Source organism: Bombus terrestris, chromosome 14, assembly GCF_910591885.1.
Source record: "Bombus terrestris chromosome 14, iyBomTerr1.2, whole genome shotgun sequence".
In the NCBI taxonomy this organism is placed as follows: Eukaryota; Metazoa; Arthropoda; class Insecta; order Hymenoptera; family Apidae; genus Bombus; species Bombus terrestris.
This window is the reverse complement of record NC_063282.1, coordinates 7,724,283-7,748,301: the sequence shown is the minus strand read 5'-3', so window position 1 is coordinate 7,748,301 and position 24,019 is coordinate 7,724,283. Positions and strand designations below refer to the sequence as shown.

General features: G+C 34.3%; 3 protein-coding genes and 1 long non-coding RNA gene across 29 annotated transcripts in view; 2 read left to right on the top strand and 2 right to left on the bottom strand.

The window, feature by feature from the left end:
• Window positions 1-5,725, top strand: part of LOC100651897 (kazrin) — a 138,657-nt gene extending 132,932 nt beyond the window's left edge. For 14 of the 17 annotated variants that reach the window (XM_020866616.2, XM_012316477.3, XM_048411929.1 and 11 more), the window contains 2 exons: window positions 1,120-1,335; window positions 1,435-5,725. In XM_020866616.2, the coding sequence (XP_020722275.1) occupies window positions 1,120-1,335; window positions 1,435-1,662 (444 nt within the window). In that variant the 3' untranslated portion in view covers window positions 1,663-5,725. Of the gene's footprint in view, window positions 1-1,119 lie in introns of all 17 variants that reach the window. The other 3 variants (XM_048411933.1, XM_048411932.1, XM_048411928.1) reach the window with 2 other exon arrangements.
• LOC100651776 lies at window positions 5,723-9,745 on the bottom strand. Of its 2 annotated transcripts, XM_048411934.1 has the most exons (4): window positions 8,870-9,745; window positions 8,131-8,319; window positions 7,298-8,048; window positions 5,723-7,199 (listed from the first exon to the last, which is right to left on the bottom strand). In XM_048411934.1, exons 2-4 carry the CDS (start codon window positions 8,152-8,154, stop codon window positions 5,995-5,997), a joined length of 1,980 nt encoding a protein of 659 aa, XP_048267891.1. In that variant the 5' UTR covers window positions 8,155-8,319; window positions 8,870-9,745; the 3' UTR covers window positions 5,723-5,994. The 2 variants fall into 2 exon arrangements, with proteins under 2 accessions (XP_048267891.1, XP_020722278.1); XM_020866619.2 differs by lacking the exon at window positions 8,131-8,319.
• LOC125386300 lies at window positions 9,738-16,666 on the top strand. The gene is made up of 2 exons (XR_007226320.1): window positions 9,738-9,900; window positions 16,272-16,666. It is a non-coding gene; the product is annotated as an uncharacterized LOC125386300 (long non-coding RNA).
• Window positions 10,431-24,019, bottom strand: part of LOC100651344 (thyrotroph embryonic factor) — a 113,964-nt gene continuing 100,375 nt past the window's right edge. For 4 of the 9 annotated variants that reach the window (XM_048411941.1, XM_048411935.1, XM_048411937.1 and 1 more), the window contains 5 exons: window positions 19,581-19,726; window positions 18,411-18,648; window positions 17,054-17,202; window positions 16,290-16,427; window positions 10,431-15,598 (listed from right to left, as the gene is read on the bottom strand). In XM_048411941.1, coding sequence (XP_048267898.1) covers window positions 15,512-15,598; window positions 16,290-16,427; window positions 17,054-17,202; window positions 18,411-18,648; window positions 19,581-19,726 — 758 coding nt within the window. In that variant the 3' untranslated portion in view covers window positions 10,431-15,511. The remainder of the gene's footprint in view (window positions 15,599-16,289; window positions 16,428-17,053; window positions 17,203-18,410; window positions 18,649-19,580; window positions 19,727-24,019) is intronic. The other 5 variants (XM_048411938.1, XM_048411940.1, XM_012316467.3 and 2 more) reach the window with 3 other exon arrangements.

Below are 24,019 nucleotides of genomic sequence, written 5' to 3'. Positions count from 1 at the left end.
AACGACTTGGGTAATTTCATGAAATCTAGATCGTAGAAATCTTTTTTCCCTTATGTCGCTGCACGTGCATCCCCAGCTTGTAGTATCCAATTATCCCTCACCTTCTTCCTTTTATGTTGTTTCAACGAAACTGTTTCGAAATTCGTTTAACAAGTATTCGAATGCCTTCTCAAAGGAAGAGAAACGTTATCAAAGAAGTCTCGGTTTCGAAACATTTCGATACTGCAGACTCAACCAATTCAGCCACAGAGAACCATTTCTCTTCGAACATTTTGAAACGCAATTTTACAAGACCCGTCATCTTAGACACCCCGATAGCTCGTTTGCTCGTAGCATCGTCCCCTCGAGGAAGTCGAGATCCACAGATCCTTCGAAATATTGTAGGTCTCCGTATTGACGTTTTTAACAAATTTTATTAATATCCAATTAATAGAACGACAGGGCAGATATATCTTTTAATACAAGGAAATGAAAACGAATTTTTTTGCGGTTGGTATACGTTCTATATTGTGTGAACCATTGGTAGTGCATTGTAATTGCGAAACAGAAATATTTTTTGCTACATTTTCTATGTTTTAATTAAATATTCTAATTTAACTTTTGCTACTTTGCAAATTGCTACTTTTTCAGCTCTGAGATCATTGTAGCGTTATATTAATAATAGTATAGTAACAATAAAAAATAAATTTTTTTATTTACAATAATTAAAACCTCGTACTTCTCAAACGAAATTAAAAAATAGTAAATGAATAAGCATACAGAATTCGTTTATACGATACCAACCGTAGAAAAATTTGCGCGCAAATAGAACCTCCCTTCTCTTTAAAATACTTGTTACCGCCGTTACACCATAACTGCAGTCAATTTCGCGATATTTCAAAGGAAAATATTCCAATATCCCTGCAATATTGAGCTAGAAAAGGTATTCCAATATTTTTTCAGTAATATCGGGAGAAACGAATATTTTCTCCGCGATGTTACACCATGGAAAATATTTCAATATTTGGCACACGCGAAACGTTAAAAACGAGACCTACCGTATTTCTCATATTACAAATGGGTCTCAAAACTATCTCAACCAAATTTCCAATTAATTCAATATTACACCTTTTTCAACAGGGATCGTTAAGCAGAGCCTTTGGACTCCGACCCAGAAGCGAGAAGGCCTCTCCATCTTCTTCGTCGGATACCGGAAGCCTGGCTAGCCAATATATGAGCAGCGCTCGCAGCAATTCTCCTCCACCTCCGCAACTGCCACCTAGACCCATCACAGGCAACAAGAGACATCGCCGAGTGAAGAGTATAGGTGACATCGATTATATAACAAGCGCAGCAGTAAGCACGCCCGTTTGACAGGAGGGTAGGCCCCAACATCCGGGGCCTTATCGAAGCTTGAGCGAGCGAGGATACTCTTCATCGTACTCTTCTTCGCAGTATGGCTCGTATTCCGGCTACAGCAACGTTCTGCACGGCGATCAGTACCAGTACCAACAGACTAGTAATTATTATCAACTGAAGGGCGGTTATTACTCACCACAGAGCACCGGGCCGCCATTTCCAGGGGTTCAGAGATACGGAAGCTTAGCGGAGGAGGCCTGGTCGTGCACCACGAAAGACGACTCTGGCAATCCCAAAACGAACCCCAGGACTTACCTAGCTTAGCTGGTCTCGAAAATATCAACGGTGATATCACGGTGACGATTCGTGACGAATCGAATCACCTCGTTTGGTTATGGCTATTTTAATTAGGCTTAGTAACCAAAGTGACGCCAAAGGGGACAGAGCTGTGATTTAACGTGGAAGAGCTGGGCTTGCCGGAGTTGGATTAATGATTATTAACCCTTTCACTGATGAATTGGCGCTTTGCAGTAGAGATAAGGAATTATGGTTTGGGTCGGATTTGAAGTATCCTCTGGGAGGAATGCTTGAAATGGTGTATCTCGGAGAGTTTTTTGGAACGCAGGATTATTATGAAGTTACAGAATTGTTTATTTATGGAATTTGATATTGGTAGGGTATGTTAATTTATTTACTTTATGAACTATTTCATGGGTATATGATATACATTATTGTCCGTAAATTCCCTCTATCATTTAATTACTGTTACTGCACGCAACTTAATAACATATTAAAACCTTACCAAGCATTCCGTTTATCTAAAATATTTATCCAGATCATCTATACTCAGCTATACTGCACGACTATTTAATAAGGTAATATCTGTTGAATAGCCAGTTTCTAACAAACTGACATAAACTTTTAAAACTCGCTACGTTTATTACATTTTGTCTGAAGACATTAAATTTATTATTTATCTTTCTAGTACACTATTATACTTTAGTACGATCTTCCACTAAATGAAGATATAGAATGATCACTATTATTGAAAGATATCAGAATAGGAAGATACGAAGAAGCTTGTTTTTATACTTCTTTCCATAATTGGGCAGTACTTATGAAATGATATGCAGCTGCTATAACCCGTTAGTATAATCAAAATTAAGAAAAATAAGAGTGAAAGGGTTAAAAAATTTCAGTGGTATCGAAGATTATATGGTCGAAATAATACCGTAGCGATCGACAAACTTGGATGAGAGAACCTGATGTGCCTATATGGGGACATAAGAATGAAAAACACCTATTTCAGCGTTCGCAAGTGTGATATAATCGGAAAGAAGCTTGATCTATCGTACGAAAGAGACTCTAGCAACAAGTCCTGGACTTAGTCTGGTCGTATTAGTATTGAAACCCTCGAGGGATTTGAAAGATTACTACAACGATTGATCAGTTTTAATTCCACGAAGACGAGCCATTCTGTACAGTAATCGAATGCATCTCCGAAGTGCAACAATGCCGCAGTCAGATACATCCAGGACCAGTTTTATAGCGCGTAACCTGTTAACCGGGAAAGACGAGTTAACTCGTCCTTCAATTTGCAAATATCATAAATTTAGTAATTTATTTATTCGAAGATTCCTATTTCTAATATAATATTGCATTTTTATATCAAAATTAAAATTAATACGAGATCTTCAATTTTTAATTCTGTGCCAAAAAAGCTTCTGGTTAAGGAACTGCCCAGTTAACAGGTTAATGGACATTATGGATATAATAATAATAAGACATCGGTGCAATTTACATCAGTAGTATGAGCAGCAGAAGGAAATGATAATGAAATTTATCAAAATAATTTACGAATCACTGTGCAATTTTAATTTTTTACAGATCGAGCCCAGGCATATTTATAGATATTTTAATAAAAAAGAAAATAGTACTTGCTCCGAATACTTAGTACATTAATTTTGAATACCATTTTTCTTCGCATAATGAATATTTTATTTTCGTCAACCGTGTAATTATGTGTGGGCATGGGATGTGTTAAATTGTATTATCCGTAAATTAAATTACGACTAATACTAACGCGATTGACTTTGCTGAGCATACTACTGAATTGAAGCAAATCGGCCCAAGTTAACGAAAGAAAACGACGAACAGTATTTAAATATGGGCGTTTAAAGTTACCTAGATGGAAACTTGTAGCGATTATCCGTGCAGTGGATAATTAATCGTTCGAATGTACAGACTAGAAATTGGATCCTGTTACCAATTTATATAAATCGTCATAATTAGACTGCGAATGTTTATGCAAATTAATATTTTTTTTTTGGAAACAACTAAATAGGAACTTGTTTGTTTTGGATATTTGTCTATCTTTACATATAACATATATTTTACACATTTAAATATCACATAAGTGCATAAATATCAGCAGTCTAGCAATAATTAGCCGCAGTACGCTGCCAAACACGAGGTTTCGAAACGACTCATCTTCGCTCTATCGTATCCAGGAATCGCAACGAAAGAATACGACCAATTAGGAAAAGGAATACGTATTTTGGACATCGATCGTGCGATTTTTCGAGTCCGAGTTATTCGTCGTTGCCCGAAATTTTCATTTGTACGTATAATCAGCAGCCGCGTTCATGCACACAATATCGGTCATCGTTTCACGTAATTTTAAGAATTTACTTAGCCGACGTTTAAATCTGGAATTAATTATAAGACTGTTCGAATTTGGAAGCTCAAGATCTTCTGGGAAAAAAGGAAGGAATCTTATCCTTCAAACTTGCGTGGAGAGAAGAGAATATTATGAAGAGTTCTTTAAGTAATGGATACTAAGTGTATCGTAGTTAATAATTTTATTATCGATATTATCAATGTTATTGATATTACTAATATAAATAATTATAGAATATATTTACATTAATATAAAATTAATATAAAATATTTATATTGATATTATTTAATATTGATAATATTGATAATAATAATTTGAGAATAATTACAAGCAGAATGTATTATCTTCTGCCTGTATCTACTTAAAGATACCGAATCGAAGAAGCAGAAGCAGAAGCGTACAGGGGCTTCCATCGAATTCTACATAAATATTCGAACACATTCAATAAACGTTCAGTAAAACTATACACACATATACACATTCCAGTGGCTGTTTCTCAACAAAAATCACAAAACAGGATAGGTAAAAACCTATTTTATTTATCGAAGAACGGATGTAGAATAGTTAGCTGAAAAAGAAGAAATCGACGACCAAACTACAGTCAGTTTTAAAATTAAAGAAAAGAGAAAGGGAGAAAGATAAAAAGAAAGATGGAAATGGACAGAACGATATTATATATTCTGCATTTTTGCATATCGTGCGTAATCTTGCTCGATATTCAGGAAACCTATTTTTTCTGCACTTTCGTTATCGTTTTCTACGTTAGTGATAATTGTATATAAATACATACATAAAACGATACGAAGTCGAAAAGTGGTGCAGATATGTGAGAAATAAAATATCCTTTTTCCTTTTTTTGTTTCTTCCAACGCACATAAGGTAAACGATGTTTGCAAATGATTAAATAAGCGAATTAAATAATATCATTTAGGGAAATGTTTAAAACACCAGAGTTCGAATGGTGGTCATCGTTTAAAAAGTACGTGTTATGATGTAATTAATTGTATAACTGTTAAACAAAAAAAAAAAAAAAAATGAAAACGCGTGCATGTACCGAATATAGTCCACGATGTATTTATACAGTCGTCTGTATACGATATTAATTATTATAACACGCTTTATAATAATTAATATTAAAGAAGAAAACGTCGGATATTCTGGATCATGTTCCAAAGAACCGCCAGAATCGAATCGAATCGCACGTTAAAATCCATTATTCTTAATTACGCTTGCGTAACAAGACGATATATTTTGTAGATAAAGAAATTTCAATAATTAATATTTATTCGTAGCATTTCTCATTGTATTTATGCTCGGTGTTAAGTTATACGATTAAATTGGAAAATTTTATATCCGTAAATTCGTTTAATACGTGGACGAGTATTAACATCGTTTAGTGATCGATAAACGATGGGTCAATACTAATCCACGAGTGATCTATTCACTCGTCTGTCCTATACCTAAGTAATTTATTCGAATAAATTATAGCTTAGGTTTTTAATTTATTATGCGCGCACCCATACGATAATCACGATCGATCGAGATCGACGACAATTGTAACATTTGCTTTATAAATGTCTCTTAAACGATAACGCGACCAATGATCAGTTGAAACAATTGTAAATGTGCTCAGTATCGTCTGTATATATTTGTGTGAGTTGTATCTAAATATTTGGGAGAAACGAAATAAACGAATGCCTTCACTTCTGTGCAAGAAGTAAGATTTCCTTACGATCCTTCTCGTTTATTTATCCACTTTCAAGTTGTTACATCGAGTTCTTATAAATGTATAAATATTAACAATATAATAAATAACACTTAAATTCCTTCACAATAAATAACAATTAAACTCTATCAATCAGATTCTTCCCTCTAACATAAAATAATACCATCAATAAAGCAATATAAAGTAATAATTGAATATTCCGTTATTCTAAATAATGAAACAGAAATAAGATATTTTACTAAAGGCAGCACTACAGCGATGAGCAATACTGATTGTCAACAGCTAGTTTTGTATTCATCATGTACGCGTAAAAAGCTGAGAATAATTCATTCCCTATTGCCTCGATGCATTCGTATAAAAATGTAACAATCTTCGCTAATGCATGGAATATGCTATTTTTCGGAGCGGAGCTAAGATTTGTAACATATTCTTTTAAATTTGCTTTACAATACGTCCAGGAGAAATAAATAGCTTCGCATAAAAACTGTTTGGGATCATTGCAATGTTCTACTATAACCATAGTAATTTTAAAACACTTAGTCAGTACATCCATCGCGTTATCCAAGTATTTCATTTCTTGCAAAATATTATTAAAGTAATTAATATCAGGCATCTGTTCATCGTTCGATTCTACGTAAAAATCTTTTAATAATTGTCTAAGTAAAAGTTTTAGCTTAATTATCACATCGTTTTTTTCTTTGGACGCTATTGGCGAATCTGAATTTATTAAATTAAATGCGACTGTGCCAATTGTCAGTAAATGTCCTGTGAACTGAACAGGATCTATGAATATTCTATTATTTATCACAATGTTATTATTTTGATATTTTATTGGAAATTTCTCTCTCCAGCTTAATTTATTCAAACCATATAAGAAATCTTCTTTGTTGGTAAATTGCTTTATTTTGTATACAATGCCTTCAGATTTACTTTGTGTATCTTTACCAGTGTATGCATTCATTTTATCAAACTCTTCCTTTAGACGACTGATTCTCAAAGCAGCCTTAAATTTTTCAAAAATGGTACCTTTAGATGATTCTATGAGTTCACCAGCCAGTCTGGTGTTTAATAGGGCATTACTAAAGAACAGAACATGCGAAGTGAATATAACTATATCCAAAAAATCAACGTCCCTTTCTGTTTTGTATTTGTCAATTAAACAATATCCTTGATAAACTATACCAATGCCATTCATTGATAAATTACTTAATATCAGAGAATTGTAAGCTGCTTTAGCTGCAACACCTACGGAGCTGCTTTTTTCAAAAGCTTTAGAGAGGAGCATAGTTCCTCCATTTGCTCCTAACGATAAGGCTGTACTACCTATTCCAAGCCAGGCAGGAAATGCTTTCTTATTTGTAGGAATAATGGATTGTTTGTGCTTGGCAAAATCTACTAATTTATGAGAATTTCTTGCAATAATCCATGTTCCACATATGCCACTTTGAATAAGACCTAATGATAATAATTTTGCTCAATTAATTGAGATAAAAGGGAAATAGAAATTGAATCACTTTTGTATCCCTACAAATAAAACAATTATACAATCATACCTGCAGCAAAAACAGTTGGTGCAATAGGTGTTAACATGCTAGCAACTCCAAATCCTATAGTAGTAGCTACAGACAATGTATTTGCAGTTATATCAATACCCTTAAGAACTTTAGTTTTAACAGTACAAGCAGGTGAGTCTAATATATGAATCCATGCAGTTGAAATATATTCTGTAACTTTATAATTTGGATCATACTGATACAAACCATTTTTTGGTAAAATCATAGTACACTGAGGCAATGTATTATTTGTTACATAATCATTCCAAGTTTTATACATTCTAGCTTCATGGTCAATATAAGATATACCATATGTTTTTGTTTTTAGCTTAAATATTGGTACGCTACTTATGTTATTGGATTCATTGTTTGATTTATCATTTTTTTTATTGGATTGCTTTATATCTGCTTGTAAAAGTATTACGTTAAATATAATTCCAATATAAATAGTACTATCCACTTTATCTCTTCCAAACTTCATTATCTGTTGATATATTGTATCTATAACTTCACACATTCTCTTATCGTACACTATTTTACTAAATATATCATTCTCCTGATTATTGCCCAATGTTTCACTTTCGCAGGTGGCTGATATTTCTATGCCTTTATCAACTTTAGGAAGACCAAACAAAGCATATCCGATCTTATATCTTATAAGTTCATAATTTTCAGAATCATATAAAAACCAATCAGGAAGCAGTTCATAATAATGTTGCTGATATTCTTTGGCAAGTTTTATTGCTTCTGCCTAAAATACATCAAATTATAATATTAAATAAATAACTGAAAATTCATGATATATAAATATGATAAATGACATATAAATTTACTTTTTCATCGTTCAAACAAGCCATATTGGTTTTTAAATATAATAAGAATTTTTTAAATACTTTTTGAGCTTTCTTAAAATACAGCAATTCGAATAATTACATCAAAAAGAGTATTTATAACTGAATATAAGATAATATGATTAACACATATGGTTTCCCACTATTACCAACAATCGTAATTGTGTTTAACTGCAAACAAATCTAATTTTAGTTATTGCTCGTATAAGCGATGGTTAAATATCACTTTGAAACAGCTTATTGTAGAAGTATGACACAATATATAACATAATAGATCTTAAGCGTGTATGCAAATTTCTATTCGTATAAACGTTAATATTCAAACAGATATTCTCAGGACATTGTGTACACCAAGGAATCCCCTTTCTAGTAACATATGTTTCACCTCCCTACATAACACTACATTTTACGATTATTTCGTTATATAGCAAAATATTACAAATATTCTTTTTGGATTGAAAATAAAATGTAATTATTAAAGATGAATAATGGAACATAACCGCAGAAATAGTTAAAACCAGATGACCAACATATATTTGTATGTAAGTATATCAGGGTGAATAGGGAGATCATCGATGTAATATTAATAAAGTCAGCAAAATGATGTGCGATATGAACAAGGGCTTCTAACGGCTAACGGCAGAACTATGCGCACGTTTCTTCCTTTGAAGTAATTAGTGGAAGGAACATGCGCATCCACGGCGATTTTTTTAATATTTACCAATTTTCTCGAACCGTTTTGTCACTTTTTATAATTTATTCCTTTAACTAATAGGAATTAGATATATTTCGCCTATATTACGTATATGTATAATAAATAATTTTGGCGCCTCAGTAATAATTTTAATTATTTTTTTCCACTTAACAATATTAATATTTTATGTTATTCTTCTTGGGAAGTAAATAAAAAAACTAATTTGAAAATATACATTTAAAAATAGCCGCTTTGCACACTGACACTTATCCCCTAACATTCTTCATATCATTTACTTTTCTCGCATATTATCGCTCTCTTCGTCTAGCACAAAATATATATATCTGTCCTTATTACGATTGTATCGCTTTCTTTGTTTGACACCGTCCGTGTCGTTTGTCCTCGTCGCATAGTAACGCCATCTCTTTCTACCACTTCTCGTATCATCTATCTTTGTCGCACAGTATCGCCGTCTCTTTCTATTGGCACGCGATTGTCTGTCCTTGTCGCACAATATTGCGGTTCTACTCTATGGACGAATCATGTTCTGCCATCTGTCCTTAAGTATTCTAACCTGCTGTTCCTTCCATGTTTGACAGATGGCAGGACATGACTTATCCGAGTAATAAAATTTCCGTCTATGGATAAGTCATGTACTGCCCTCTGTTCATAAATGCCTTAACCTGCTGTTCTTTCCATGTTCGACAGATGGCAGCACATGACTTATCCAAATATTAAGGATAAATATTGTTCATAAAGGAGCGACATGAGCAATGGTAGAAAGAGATGGCGACACTGTGCGACAAGGATAGAGTATACGAATGCCAGTGGAAAGAGAGGGCGATAGTGTGTGACAAGGATATAGAGTGTACGAATGCCAGTAGGAGAAAGCGATATTGTGCGACACACAAGGACAGACGATTCGATAGTGAATTCAGGGTATTTAACGGAGACAGAGATGCACATACAAAACTGTGCACATTTGTTAGTGAACTGTTCCTTACGCTGAACTGATATTGTTAAAAGAATCGCAAGAGAAATAAATCAACATTCTTTCGGTGCGTTTGTGCGCACTCTTCTTACAATTATTTTGTTCACTCAAACATTATTTTGAATGTAAAGAAACGTTCGTATCGTTTTCATTCAAGAATCATCGTACAACTGGTACTAGCCAGTCCACCTCGTGGTTATGAAATCCATTATATCAGCGTGATTAATTTTCAGAAACCCACCATGAAATACACTTTATATTTGTGCTATATCTTCTATAGCCATTATAGTTTCGCAAGCAAGTAATGAATCATTGTTCGTTTCTTTTGTCAGCTATTTTAAAATTAATATCGCTATATATTCTTTCAATTAAATATAGATACAGCACACATGAAATAATATACTAATGTCCTTTAAATAACCACGGATTATTCCTACTACTTTTTGCAACTGATCATCGTTATGTACAATCTGATCATATCAATAGTAACAGAATTATTAAATATTCCAGGCTATTTAAAGCATTTTAGCGTATATTACCAGCGTAGTAATATGTTTAAACGAACAAATGAATGCGGGATTAGGTATAACAATATAATTCAATGAAAACAATAACAAATACATATATTTCTCGAAATGTGATACACTTTGACGTTGGTGGTCGTATTTTAATTCTCGCGTGTACTGTTTTCTCATCTTTTTTCGTTTCAAATGGATCGGATGGCGTGTCATTAAAATGGACGCGGCGACGTCACCTAAAACTCTTCCCATTGTGTTGCATTTATTTCTGCTCTTTTCTTTTCTGCTTTTTTTTTGCTTTTTCACTTTTTCTTCCGTTCTGTCATCGTCATTAAATTCTAATTGGAGCAAAGCTGTCAGTTGCATCTACCGTGTTTTTCTCTAATTATTTCTTTTCTACGATTTCTCCTTTACGACATTTTTTCTCTTTATAGATTTTTTTTCTTTTTGCTTCGCTATCCTCAGACTGCAGTATTCAGCGCGCGCGCATACGCCATGTGCGTACGCACGTGGTCACATTGTTTACCTTTTCTATTTCCTTTGTTTTCATTTTACATAACCAACAAACACTATTGCGCTTCATCGTTTTGTCATTGTTTGAAAACTGTGCCGAGATCCAAGACCGGTCACTTAGAAAGCTACGAAGTAGTTTAATTAATTAGCAACTTGTACTAGAAGGTACTTATACAAATATCGATCTTCGAGAAACGTGAACGAGCGTCTCTTTTTCATTCTTGACTTTCTTTGCTTTCTTTTTTTTCCTTTTTTTTTTTTACATCTTCAGGGCGACTGTCGACGCAGGGATTATTTATAATTAGACCGCGGATATACATGGAAATTCATATTTTTATGAATATAATTTACAGAGTCCACAGTCTATTTATAACAATCGGAAAAGAAACAAAAAATGCCTGGCATTGTTGTAATTTGTCGCTAGACGCTACTAATCGCAGTTACAAGATACAAAAAGTACGTTTTGTTAGGCATTGTGTGACAATTTTTCTCCATTATTCATATTTAAATAGCTTTCGATGCATCGGATGTTACAATCTAATGAGTTCTGTTTATCTTTCAGGTAATCAGGCTGCATGCCAAAAAAGCGACGTGTTTTATGTGTGATCTGATTGAACAATGAGTGCGGAGATGCTCCTTGCATTGTATGTTCTTAATCTAATCTGTATCTGTATTACCTCATTCTATCACGTTCCTTACGCATGGACTTCGCAATGCATTTATAAATGTTAAATGTCACATTCGTAAATCGCTTTTTTGTTGTCTAACTTTTGCCTTTCATTTTTTCTTCGCAATCAAGTAAGGGGATACGTCTAAACGAATTTCTTCAATCGTATTTTACTAGGAGCTGAAACACGAGTCTAAACTGAAAAAGCAATTCGCGTGTAATTTCGTTTTTGCAGTTACTAGATTTACCCGCGTATATACTATAAACTACACAAAAATTTCATACTATACAACGTGCATAAAATCTCGGCGAAAAAAAGAAAATATATATATATATATATATATATGATAACAAGACGTAAAACAATTTTCCATATCGTCGACACGATTAATTATACATGGACTCTGTATGCAACTAAAATTTACAATTATAAAATAGAGTCGATTCTATGAAGTTTTAATGCGTGATCGCAAAAGTAAAGAAATAAATGTACAGAGTACGTATACTTTAATTAACTAGAAAATGTAATTGCCGTATAAAAGACTGGCGGTTTCGAAGCGAATCTGTCATTGGCAAAGCCTTCTATAAAATTAATTCATCTTGTATATGTCTACAAATATACACATATATATGATAGTATCTATGATGTATCATATATATATATCATTATACGTTATAAGCTCTTTGAGAATTCGTGTAGTGTAGGGTCAAAAGGAACAAATAAAAAATGATAAAATAACAAATCAATAATGTAACAAATGAATAACAGGCGCAATATAAAAAAAGTTCCACCGGGAACATGCTCTTAATGCCGATTTCACGTCGCAGAAGGTGCTAAAAAACATGTGTATATAATAATTATACTCGATTATTGTCACTGAGCGTTGCAACGAGCAGAATCCCTTATCATTTAGCGCATCAACAGTACATAAAATATTAGTCACATGTGTATTATTTGTGAAAGGCGCATGAGTGGGCTTAGCTCATGATTACTCTTCTTTTTCGCATTTGAATTTCTTTGCTTTTCTTTGTCAGACAAGAGGAAGCAACTACGAACAGAGATATACGTTATTTATTCTTGTCCGAAGGGTAGCCCTTTTAATACACGATTTATTCCTATGATCATGTGTATAACTCTTGCCGTGGCGTCATTAACAATGGAACATGCAATTGCTTTTTCTTTCAATAAAAAAGTACTCTTCATCTCCTTTTTAAGAATGATCATTATACGATTCTCTAGAATTTTGATTTATGCAATTATATCTTGCCATAAGAAAGAACTAATAGTACGGTGGTACTTAGTAAAAAATATTTACACATAACAATAAACATTTAAAAAAGATCCAAGTCGTATGGTGCTTGTGTGGGAACATATTGAAACAATGAGCAAATGAAATATAAAGAAGATGGATATCAAGAGATAAATAGATAGATAACAGTAATATATTATTAGCAACAGACAGATAAGTATAGAAAGAAAAGAATAACAATAAAATAGTGCGATGTCAATGAGAAACTGAGAGGAGAAGAAATAGGAATGAAGAAATGAAGAGCTAGATTTAATAGAAGAAATAACAGAACAGATCAAACGAATAAAAGAGTAGTAGAATTGATAAAAAAAAGACTAGAAGGAAGAAATTATTTGCCAATAATATATCCATTGCATAAGAAAGGAAAGATGGAAGGAGTTCCAAATTCCTAGACCACTGCTTCCTTAAACTGCGTATATTGCGTATATAGAAATATATACTGAATATAAATTGAAGGATGAAGTAGAAAAGCAAAAGATAAAAAGGAGGAGCACCATAGACAATATCTAATGAGAATCCATTGTCGGACAGCCATCGACTACGTCGAAGCATGATAAAACGATAATAAAAGATGCGTCGCGACGCTTTCCCCGCACTCGAGAGAGTGTATGTTGCTCTTCGAGCGACTCATCCAACTGGCATACAACCGAGCGCCGAAAAAACGAAACGCTACAGAGAGAAGAGAGATTAAAACGTTATGTATGAAAAAAAGAAGCACTTGATCTCTATCTTACGATAAAAACAACTAGAATCACTTGTGTGTGTACCATCACCACTTGTGGGATACGCTACTGTAATTAACGTTTCTTAGAGAACTAGGACCTAGTCCGTGCGCAGAAAAGCGTCGTTCTCCCAAGTATCCTTCGTTCGTAATTAACTCTTTTTCCTTTCTTTGTTTCTCATTTTTTCCTTTTTCTTAACAAATCACCAATTACGGATATTCTTTCGCTTCTCGTTCTTCTCTAATATTAAAAGTTCCATTAGAAAATGTTACAACCAATATAAAATTCACTGGATAGTGTTTTAAAATATAATGCAGATAGGTTACAAAAACACGTCGAAATACAATAATGTTAGTTATTGTATTTGGTCAATTTAGACGTCATTCAAGAACCTTAAAATCGCTGCTTCATGGCTCGTTTGAAATTAGACTACCGAGAAAAACGTTAGATCAAGAATGTATCCGCAATAATCAGATTTGAGGGCTGCATTGTATAAGAACCAAACAGAAGCTCGAGAGTCAGCGCGTGATTAAATAGACGCTTAAGGACCGCATGCGGCCGTATTTTCCAACTATCGATCATTTCTACGCGCGCCTATCTGTGTTTAACACATTCGTACATCTTTCACTTATTACTCTAATCAGCTCCAGCCCTGTTTATGTGGCGATTACCGTGTGCGTGTCAGATGTTTAGTAAATACAGTTAAGATAATTCTTCCAATAGATCGCTTTTCCTTTAATTTTACTCCAGTAAATTCAAATTTTCCAACTATATCATTAATAGGAACTTTCTAATCAAGTAATTAATGAAAAAGTATCTTAGATCAGAATTAATTTCAGATGGATCAGTTTCTTTAGTTTTTATAAACGTAAATCTTATTTAAAAACAATTGTAAAATTATTTTGATTAAAATTAAAATATTACTGTGCATTGAAATGGAAGAGATATCCAAGTATACAAATTATTATGTTTAAAAAATTAAGGATTCTTCAAAAAATACTACGAGCCTTCTACTTAACGAATTAATTAAGATTAAATTCTATTGAATCTTCCTACAACACATTCAATAGAAAGCGTTTAATTGATTGATCAACGTGCCCGACGTAAAAGGAAAAGTTTCAAAGTGTCCTGCCGTTTATGCATCATTCGCATCTGGCACGCACACTAACGATTCCGCGGTCTGCGGTTCCGCGTGTATACGTGTATGCGTATGTTTCTTTATGTATATAGATATATACGTACGCGTTCTTTGTATATATGTGTATACATATAATGCTCGATAATGCGCTGCAGCGAATTGATATACCCGACTGGTTAATACACCTGCATGGTATATACATGTACGCGTATAAATACATACACGTGTGCATGCGGTTGCGCGTGTACACGCGCGCACAGAGTCACGCTTACAGACAAACATACACACGGCCGTGTATGTATGCATGTATACATATATAATCTAACTATACATATAACTATGTACACTTTTTTTTGAGAGGGTGGCTTTCAGGGGCTGGGTAAGGGAGAAAGGAGTTCAGGAAATCCCAAAGGGGAATGGGTTAAAAGAAATTACATGTGTATGTGTGTATGTGTACACATTTTGTGTATGTATATGAGCATGTGAAGAGCGAAGGAAAGAGGAGAAGAAAGATGAATTAGCAGAAATTCTCATCGAAGGATATCTTCGGGATCCTCTAGGGACTATGGGTGGGCTGGTTCGAATTTATCGAAGATGGTCTTGCGATTCGGCGCGCTTCTTCCTTTTCCTTCTTCATCTTCTTCTTTTTTTTCGTTTTTTTTTTCTTTTTTTCTATTATTCTTCTTTCATCCGAACTGGCGAAAAACCTAAGTGCTGCGACTATAGTGTGTGGGAGGAGCTGGCACAACAAACGCTCGTGTCTGTATCTTTTTTAATACCACGACGAGCTGTTGCTTGCCCGGCGTACTGTTAGACGTCCGTGTATTTGCTCAGCTTGTCACGCAGCAGCATGTTCTCATTCTTTAACCGGTCCAGTTCCTGCCGCAGGCCCATGTTCTGAAATTTTGCATTTTTGTTTCATGAAATTATTCTTCCAATTAAAAATAGAACGTAAGTTATCGACTATGATAATACAAATATTATTCCAAGGGACAAAACATTTCATATAAATGATGTTTTAACTCAGAACAGGATGATTCTTCCATTGGAGACTGATACAGTATAGTAGGTTTTATTTGTACAGAAAAATTCATCTTGGTTTTTAAGATAAGCGAATGTTAATCTATATTTATCATTGAAAAATGTACTTATACTTCAAGATTTTTTTGATAGGGATTTTTTTTTATAGAAGCAAAGATTTTTTGTAGAATATGTAAGTGACTGCGCATTGTACACATTCCTTTTCGTTGAGATAGAATCATACTGTTCCATGCTTGATATTAGAAAAGATTTTGTTTGACATAAAACATGATTTTAGTGTATTTGTACAGCAAAGTAAAGGGCTCTCTTTTACAGAAACAAAGATAAATTTGTAAAACAATTAAATGACTTTCATTCTATGATACATATTTCTGCATGTTTGAAAAGGAATGATGCTGTTCCCATATGTGTCCCATAACAAAAACGATTCTGTTTTACATAGGACATGACTTCCACTACATTGGCGCAATTCCATCAATACGACGCAAAGATTTAGAGCCTGGTTTAAATGTGTATTCTTTAATTTTAGAGGCGTGGGAAGATTTACTTCTTTCTCGAGGAAGCCGGCCCTGAGAGCGATCTGGTTCTCCTTCATGCGACGTGCATCCCGCGATCGTTTCGCTGCCATATTATTCTTCCTACGACGCGCCCAGTATTTGTCATCCTTCAGGTCATCCGGAACGAACTGTAGCCGGTAGCGGAGCATGGAAAAGAGCAGGAAATTAGAACGAACGTAGAAATTGACGTATTTTAAAACTATAATGAGGAATTGTAAAGAAAAACCAAAACCCACTCTGATTTCTTAATGGATATTGAAAATCCTATTAAAGATCATAGAGTGGTTGTTAAATCTTACAAATTGAATTTCAATAAATTATTTATATAGCTCTAAGAGATAAAAATAAAAGAATTAGTTGTACAGTAGAATCTCTGTTTATTTTATATTTTAGGAATATTATAATAACCATACTTAATCAAATACTTTCTTTCTCTGTTTTCTAAGTTCCATTACTTTGACTTTAAAGTAAGAAATATTTCAAATAATAATTATATGTCCCAAATAATAATTCAATTAAATATGAGAAGTTCAGCATCGAATAAGGACATATTTGATAGGAAAAAAAAATAATAATTAAAGGACAGAAAACGAGATAGAAAATACAATGAAAAAACAAAGAGTAGTGGTAAAAAAAAATAAAACAAAAAAATGTTATAAAGGATCACTATTCCTATTGATTCAATGCTTCGAACAAGGAGATTTATTGAATGATGAATGAAAAATATTCAATTCGAATATGACAAACAACTGACCTGCTTCCGTGATTTCTTGATCATCGGCTGCGGTTTGAGCTCCTCGTCGGAGAAGGCCCGGGTACGTGGATCGAAGTCTCGCCCCGATGAGGCCATCGAGAGCGCTACAAGAGACAAGCCATATTGTATTCGTGATGAGTCCTCGGAATCTGTCGCGCGGAGAAGGAATAATCGACAATGTCGACGTTAGTCTAGTTTCATACGCTGTCCGGAAACTCGGATATATCGTCGCTGTTGCAAGAGTCGATCCTGAGACTTCGTCAAAATATTATCCTGTAGTAATTTTATCGTTGCCTTACTTTCCATAAATCGTACAAGAACAATTACGTGTCAGCTTTTACAAACTTCCCTGAATCCTCAAATTCTATTGATCTTGGATATTGCTGTATTAATTCAAATAGGCGTATCTGGCCAAAAGGTGGTTCTGAGGCAAAAATGACTTTTAGAACTTAAGGTGCCACCTGACAGCAAAGATTTGATTCAAACGAAAACTAGAAATGAGTCTTAATATCTTGACTTAATTCGACAGAATATTAGGGACAGGACAGAGAGTTTTATTACTCATGAACATGTTTCATTCTATCTTGTGATTTCATTGATTTCCAATTCTGCAAGTATCTATACGGTTCGAACAATTGTACAGTATTATCAAACATATAAGAGTATAATTATAAGACGTTTGATAGGATCAGATTTTGTAAAAGCAGCACTCGAATAAAAAGAGACGGACAATATTATGTATAGCAAACGCTATGTTGTATGATATTAATAATTTAAAGCATCGAGCAATTAATTCTGGGAAAGGAATATAGAAACTTTAGGACGAGTAACGAGTGATTTGATATCACACTGTGTTAAAAATCACGTTACAGTGACCTGCAATACATATCCCCCCCCCCCAAAGTCGCTAGTTTTCTGTATTGAAAGGTATAAAATTCCAACAAATATTGAAACTCATGAACTAAATTAAGTTTCCAACATTGTATACAAAAGGCAGATACAAATAATTCTATGTTAACAAAATATAATTGAGAATACAATTCTATACCATAAAAGACATTTCTAGAAATAATGAAGCTAAAAAAACTGAATTAAATGTTAAGGACCAAGTTCCTGGCATTCTACGTTGACAAAATTCTATATTAATGCTTTCTACGAAAAAGTAAGAAATTTCTAAAAATAATGAAATCAGAAACTAAAATAATGGATCGTTATACTTCATCCGCTTCTATCAAACGACAGCTCTCCGTAAGTCACATAAAATCTATAAAACCCTAATATTGCTCAGGATCGACACCGAGATCGACGTGTGAAGTGTGTCGCAAAAGATAGGAATTAGGGGATGAAATTCACTCACTGGAGTCCGCGGGTGAGGGTGGGTTCATGGTGTCAGGGGAGCAACACTCGCTCGGCGAGGGTGATCTCTCGCGTTTGGTGACCGGTTCTAAGTGAAGACCGGCCGGTCCTTGGTGTCCTGGCGTTTCGGTGTTGTTGATCTTATGCAGTTGCCCGCTCTGCATCGTGCCCTGTCCGCCGCCGGCCACGCCGTCCACAGGAATGCCGTTCTCGGAGAGAAACTCGTCAAGATCGACGTACTGTAACACGAAGTAAAGACCATCATCTTTTTGGTTCCGTTTCGGTTACAAAAATAGTGCCCGTACATCGGTTGTCGGGACGAGCAATCGTTCTTACTTAATACGAGCATTCCATGGGTATCAAGATGAATCGCGAAAAAGAAAGAAAGAAAAAACAAATAAACGAGCTATTGCAAACCTTTTTTATTGAATTGTTAAGAAGCAAGATTTTAGTGAACAGTTCTTTAACTCGGTGGATTTTTTGACTTTGGCCTTACATTCTTTGGAAGATCCTTGGTTAACACGTCGATTATTACGTGAAATAAAATTAATCCATTAAGGACCAACGTTGCATTTCTTGTTCTTCGATTAATTCATATTACTGGGATCTGTTAAATTGTCGTTAGAATATGAACATGTTTAATTGAACAATAATCCTTAATGGGTTAATTAAGATATTTTTAGTTAATTGGCTTTTGTGTTAAAGAAAGAATAAGACAAGATTGATTTTGTATCGTGGTGTACCTCTATATCGATGTGTTATTTATCATAAATGGTAGCCTATAAAACACAAGGCGAATTTATAATGTTCTTAATTATCAGTAAGGGGAAATAGGAATTAAGTCGTATACGTTTTTTAAGGAACCATGCATTATGGAATTTCATCCAAACTCCTACCACTAATCTATCGCTATTGTAATGCTACATATATTAGCAACAATTGTGTAGAACTCCATAAAACGATACTACAAAGGATAATTTTTCCTACTGCTGGGAAAGAATGAGATCCAATTAATTGCCATTCACAATTAGTACGAAGAAGGAAGATGTAATAAAAAAGGAAAAAGAAGAAATGCAAAAATCCAGATTGTTTAAAATAATTCCAGATCCAAGCATTGAGGACCCGTATTCAGCCGAGTTGTGAGCTTACCGTATCGCGTTTTTGTACATACATGGTTCAATACCTTCAGGTCGGCATCATAGGGCAGAGTTTTGTCCCAGAGGTTTGGGCCGAGGAAGGCGGCCTGCGCTTCCACGTTGCCCCATAGTTCTCCATCGGCGTCCTTCTTCTCTTCCGGTCCATCTTTGCCTTGTTTTCCTACAGGACACCAATTTCATTTCGTTATTCACTACAAACTCTGTCACTTCATCAAAGACAATTAAATTTTACTTATACGTATTTTCCATAATATCTCGTATCTTGTATCATCTGAACTTAGTTTCTTTTGCTTTCTCCAATAAAAGATTGAAAAGTAAGAAATAAGCTTTTCTTCCATTCCTTTCCATTTGTTCACATAGATGGCATAGACAGAAACCAAGAAACAATTAACTAATGTTTATTCGCAGTTATTTTTTTTCTCTATAAAGGCAACGTTATGACGCCAGATTCTTGCATTATTGATAACTATTTAGAAAGGGAAATTACACCGAAATTCTATCTATTCTTATTGATATATGGAATATTTTCCAATAATGAAATACAAATTTTTTAATTTTGGCACTTAATAGTGTTTTTTACAAGAACTCTTGAATTATCATACAGAGGAGAGATGCTATGAAAAGGACAGGTTTTGAATGATTTAGGAAATAATTAGCATTTAATAAAATTTCTTGCATTACTAGCGGCAGATACAAAAAAATACATACATTTAACTTTTCGTAAGAAATAGGCATTAATAATTGTATTATATACGATGACATCTAAGATGTGAATGTTATGGCTGAGACTACATCGTAGAATGGATGAAAAAGACGATGGAATAAAAGTCCACGTGAAGAAAGGAAGAGTTTATGACAAAGGATTTCCTCAATGATCGGATAAAGATAGATCATTCTATTCCTCTATCAAACACGACATCCACAAAGTGTCCAACTCTCAAGCTATTAAGAAGTTCCATTATTCAGTTGATATTTCTTAAAAAAGAATTCTCGTTTCCGTCCATTCAGGTAGCTCTTTCACCTTCGTTTTTTCGAGTATGATAGAGAAGCTAGGCCTTTTAGAATAAGCGATGGCATACATCCTCCCCGTTCCACCGGTCCTCTTTGCACCTTTTTTTCCCGGCAACAGCACGGTGTCGGAAGCCGCGGCCATCAGAAATTATTTCGTGGAAGAAAAGAAAAAGAGGAGCATGCGAATCAGTCGGCGGCCTTGGAGATGCTCCTCCAAAAATAGTGAGCCGGCCTAACAGCTTCTCTCGTCTGTTTCTTCTTCTCGGTTCGCCGTGTTTCTTCCGCGTTTCTTCTTATCCCCTTCGAAGATTGTGTTAATTGTTTCTCATATGCCACGTTCTTCACGTTTCTTTTCGTCTTTGTCATATTTTTATATCTTTTATCAAAGACGTAAATCGTCGAATTCGAAAATTTGAATTTCCAGTTGTTTTCCAATTATTCGCTGAGTTTAATTTTCAGATTAATTTTAAATTATCCACGATGCAAATTAAACTTAAAATTGATCTTTAAGGAATTTTTGTCATATGCATGGTTGAAAATTTAATTTATATGATATTAGTTTCGCAGAAGCTTGTACAAAATAAATCGAAATATGCGAGTTCCATGTGTAAGTGTGTCGATGAAATACGATAAACACACAGTGATAAACAAATGAATTAAAGTTTAAGAGGAGATTTCCAAATTCCACGGCTTTATAAAGGGTTAAAAGATTATTTTTACGCAATTATGAATGTAGCCTTGGATCGGCGAGGTTGGAGTAACAATGGTCGATCAGTGGCATGCCAGAAATTCCACAAGAAGTCAACGTTTCTTTCAGAAGAGAACAACCTGGCATAAAATAAAGAATTTTATCTCGATTCTACATTTCTGATCTAAATTTGTAGATCAAATACTGCACTTCTTCCTTCGATATTCCAAATATGAAAACATAAAAAATATAAAATAATCAAATTCTTAATTTTTCTAGTAGAAACAATTTTCATATTTTTTTCCAAAAGCGAAATATACATGGTAACGATAAAAATGAATGCCAGATTCGTCGTAGATCGTTAATATTTGTATCGACATGGTTAGAGGTCCCATGCAGGCAAAACCAACGAACAGAACGGTTTTTCTATTTTTCTTCTCTTTTTTCCAATGGCTGAGCGTGCGGTTCAAACGCGACAAAACCGCATTCAATGATTATTATCATGATACACCGACTGTCGACGAGGTCGTGCCTCCACCACAGTCTGATAGATTTCAACGAACGAAGATTTTAATATTCATATTCAGCTGTCGTTCCCTCCCGCCAGTATCAACGATCGTTGAATTATGCCCGTGATTGTCGCAGATTGTAATTCCAATGACTGTGAATTATCCGGCGATTATCTATAAAGTATAATCGCAGCGTTCCAACGAATTCGCGAAGTGGAAAAATATCGAAGGATTTTTGAAAACACAGAAAGATTGCTTCGTCAGTGTCGCTTTAAGATTTTTAAGATTTAAAATGATCCTTTTAGATGCAATAATATTCGAATGAGAAATCATCCACTGACACTATGATCTGATTATAGAATTTTGGAAAATTGTACAAGATAGAGTAGATCAAAGTTTTCTAAGTTTAAGTCAAAGTTGGTTAAAGCTTCTAGTGGATCAATTGTTAGGAGGAAATTCGAACTTCTATATTGTTTATCATTTGCGTAAGATAGATTAAGGTTACAAGTGTAGAATCATTGTATATCCCTAAGGAAGCTTAGAATAGAGACAGATAAGCAACCTTATATAATGCCTCGTTTTTCCCAATTCTTTTTTGCATTGACGATCTCCTACAACTTTAAACTCAACTTATACCAGACAATGCATGAGCATAAGTTTCGGTCTTGGAAAATAAGCTCATATGTACGAACGACAGAAGATTATTGCTACCTGTAATAAAAATTTGCATCGGTGACATTGACCATAGTTATTTTCAATATTTAACATAAAAATATCTTTATTTAAATTAAGCCTATGCTTATGTTTTCTTTAAAATCTACTTTATATTTTCCATTTTACGATATTCTTTGCACTGTCGCTATAGTCAGTGGATTATAGTGAGAGTGAACTATAATCGTTATAGTTTACCAAAAGTCTACCAAATTTTCAAAATTTGTAGCATTACACATCTATAAAGTTACTATGAAAAATGATCGGCTGGTCATTTCGATGATTCTAATGCTCCAGCATTAAACGCCTAATAACAGTACGAAGTGCACCGAGTTTCTCCGTGCACGCGTGCTAAACAACTAAACAACGACAGCTCGCAATTTGGTTCAAGGCTGTCGGTCGTCGCCAGTTCTGCGGAACTAATCTCGCGTTGCGTGGCGGCTAGAACACGAGCAACAGCCGGCTAAACGGGAAGAAGAGAGGGAGAATCGTGACGAACGAAGGTGAAGAAGAGCAACGAGACGGTGAAACACGAGAAGAAACCAAATGGAAGAATGGCAGAGAGCGATGGCTACGAGGAAAGCTGAGAGATCCAAGAGAATCTAATCATCCTGATGAAAACGAGGTTAAAAACATTTAAAGAAGATAGAAGAACAAGTTGTATTGGATTTGGCTATTAATTATTCATTTAGGAAACATCAAAAAAGAAATTTTGTATGGAATATCGAATGCTTCAAACAGAAACAGCAATTAAATATTACCATAATATTTCCACTAATACGAATGTAAATATCGCGCATACTTATGATCAAACAATAGCTTGATAGCCTAATATTGTATAAGCTAATGAGATATTATAATCGTATACAACTGTAGTCGACAATAATCCTAGGAGAAGGATGCGATTCGAAATAAATGAAGTAGTAAATTAATAAAATAAATATTGCTATAAATCTTTCGACGATAAAATACTACATAATAATTCCTGCTGACCTACGATACGTAAAAGTTTTCGAATTTAGAATTAAGAATAAGAAATTTACAATTAAAATGTTTACTTTTGAAAAAGTACAAGGTATCGAGATTCTTTTTCGAACACAATTTAAAAATCAATAATCGATTATAGCTATAAATTCTTCAACAACAAAGTACCATAATTCGTATAGATCTATAAGAAATAAATTCCAATGGTCTTCGAATCTCGAGTCAAAAATAAGAAATTTCGAATTTCAAATTCACAGATTGTAGAGAAGTCCGAGATATCAAAAAACCCTCTCCGAAGGCAGTTCGAAGATCAATAACCAGATAGCAAAATATTCAACGATTAATTAACGATAGCGTTAGAGCTTGATCAGTCAGAGCTGAATCCAGATTTAGAATGAACTAAACATTGATGTAGAAACTGGGGACGTTTACGCTGATCCTGAAAGGGAATTCGCGAACGGGAATGCAAAATGAACGCGTTTGTCGAATCGAGTTGACCGAGTTCCTGTTCGGGGCGGCTACGTAACAAAAGCGGAAATACCGTAAAGGC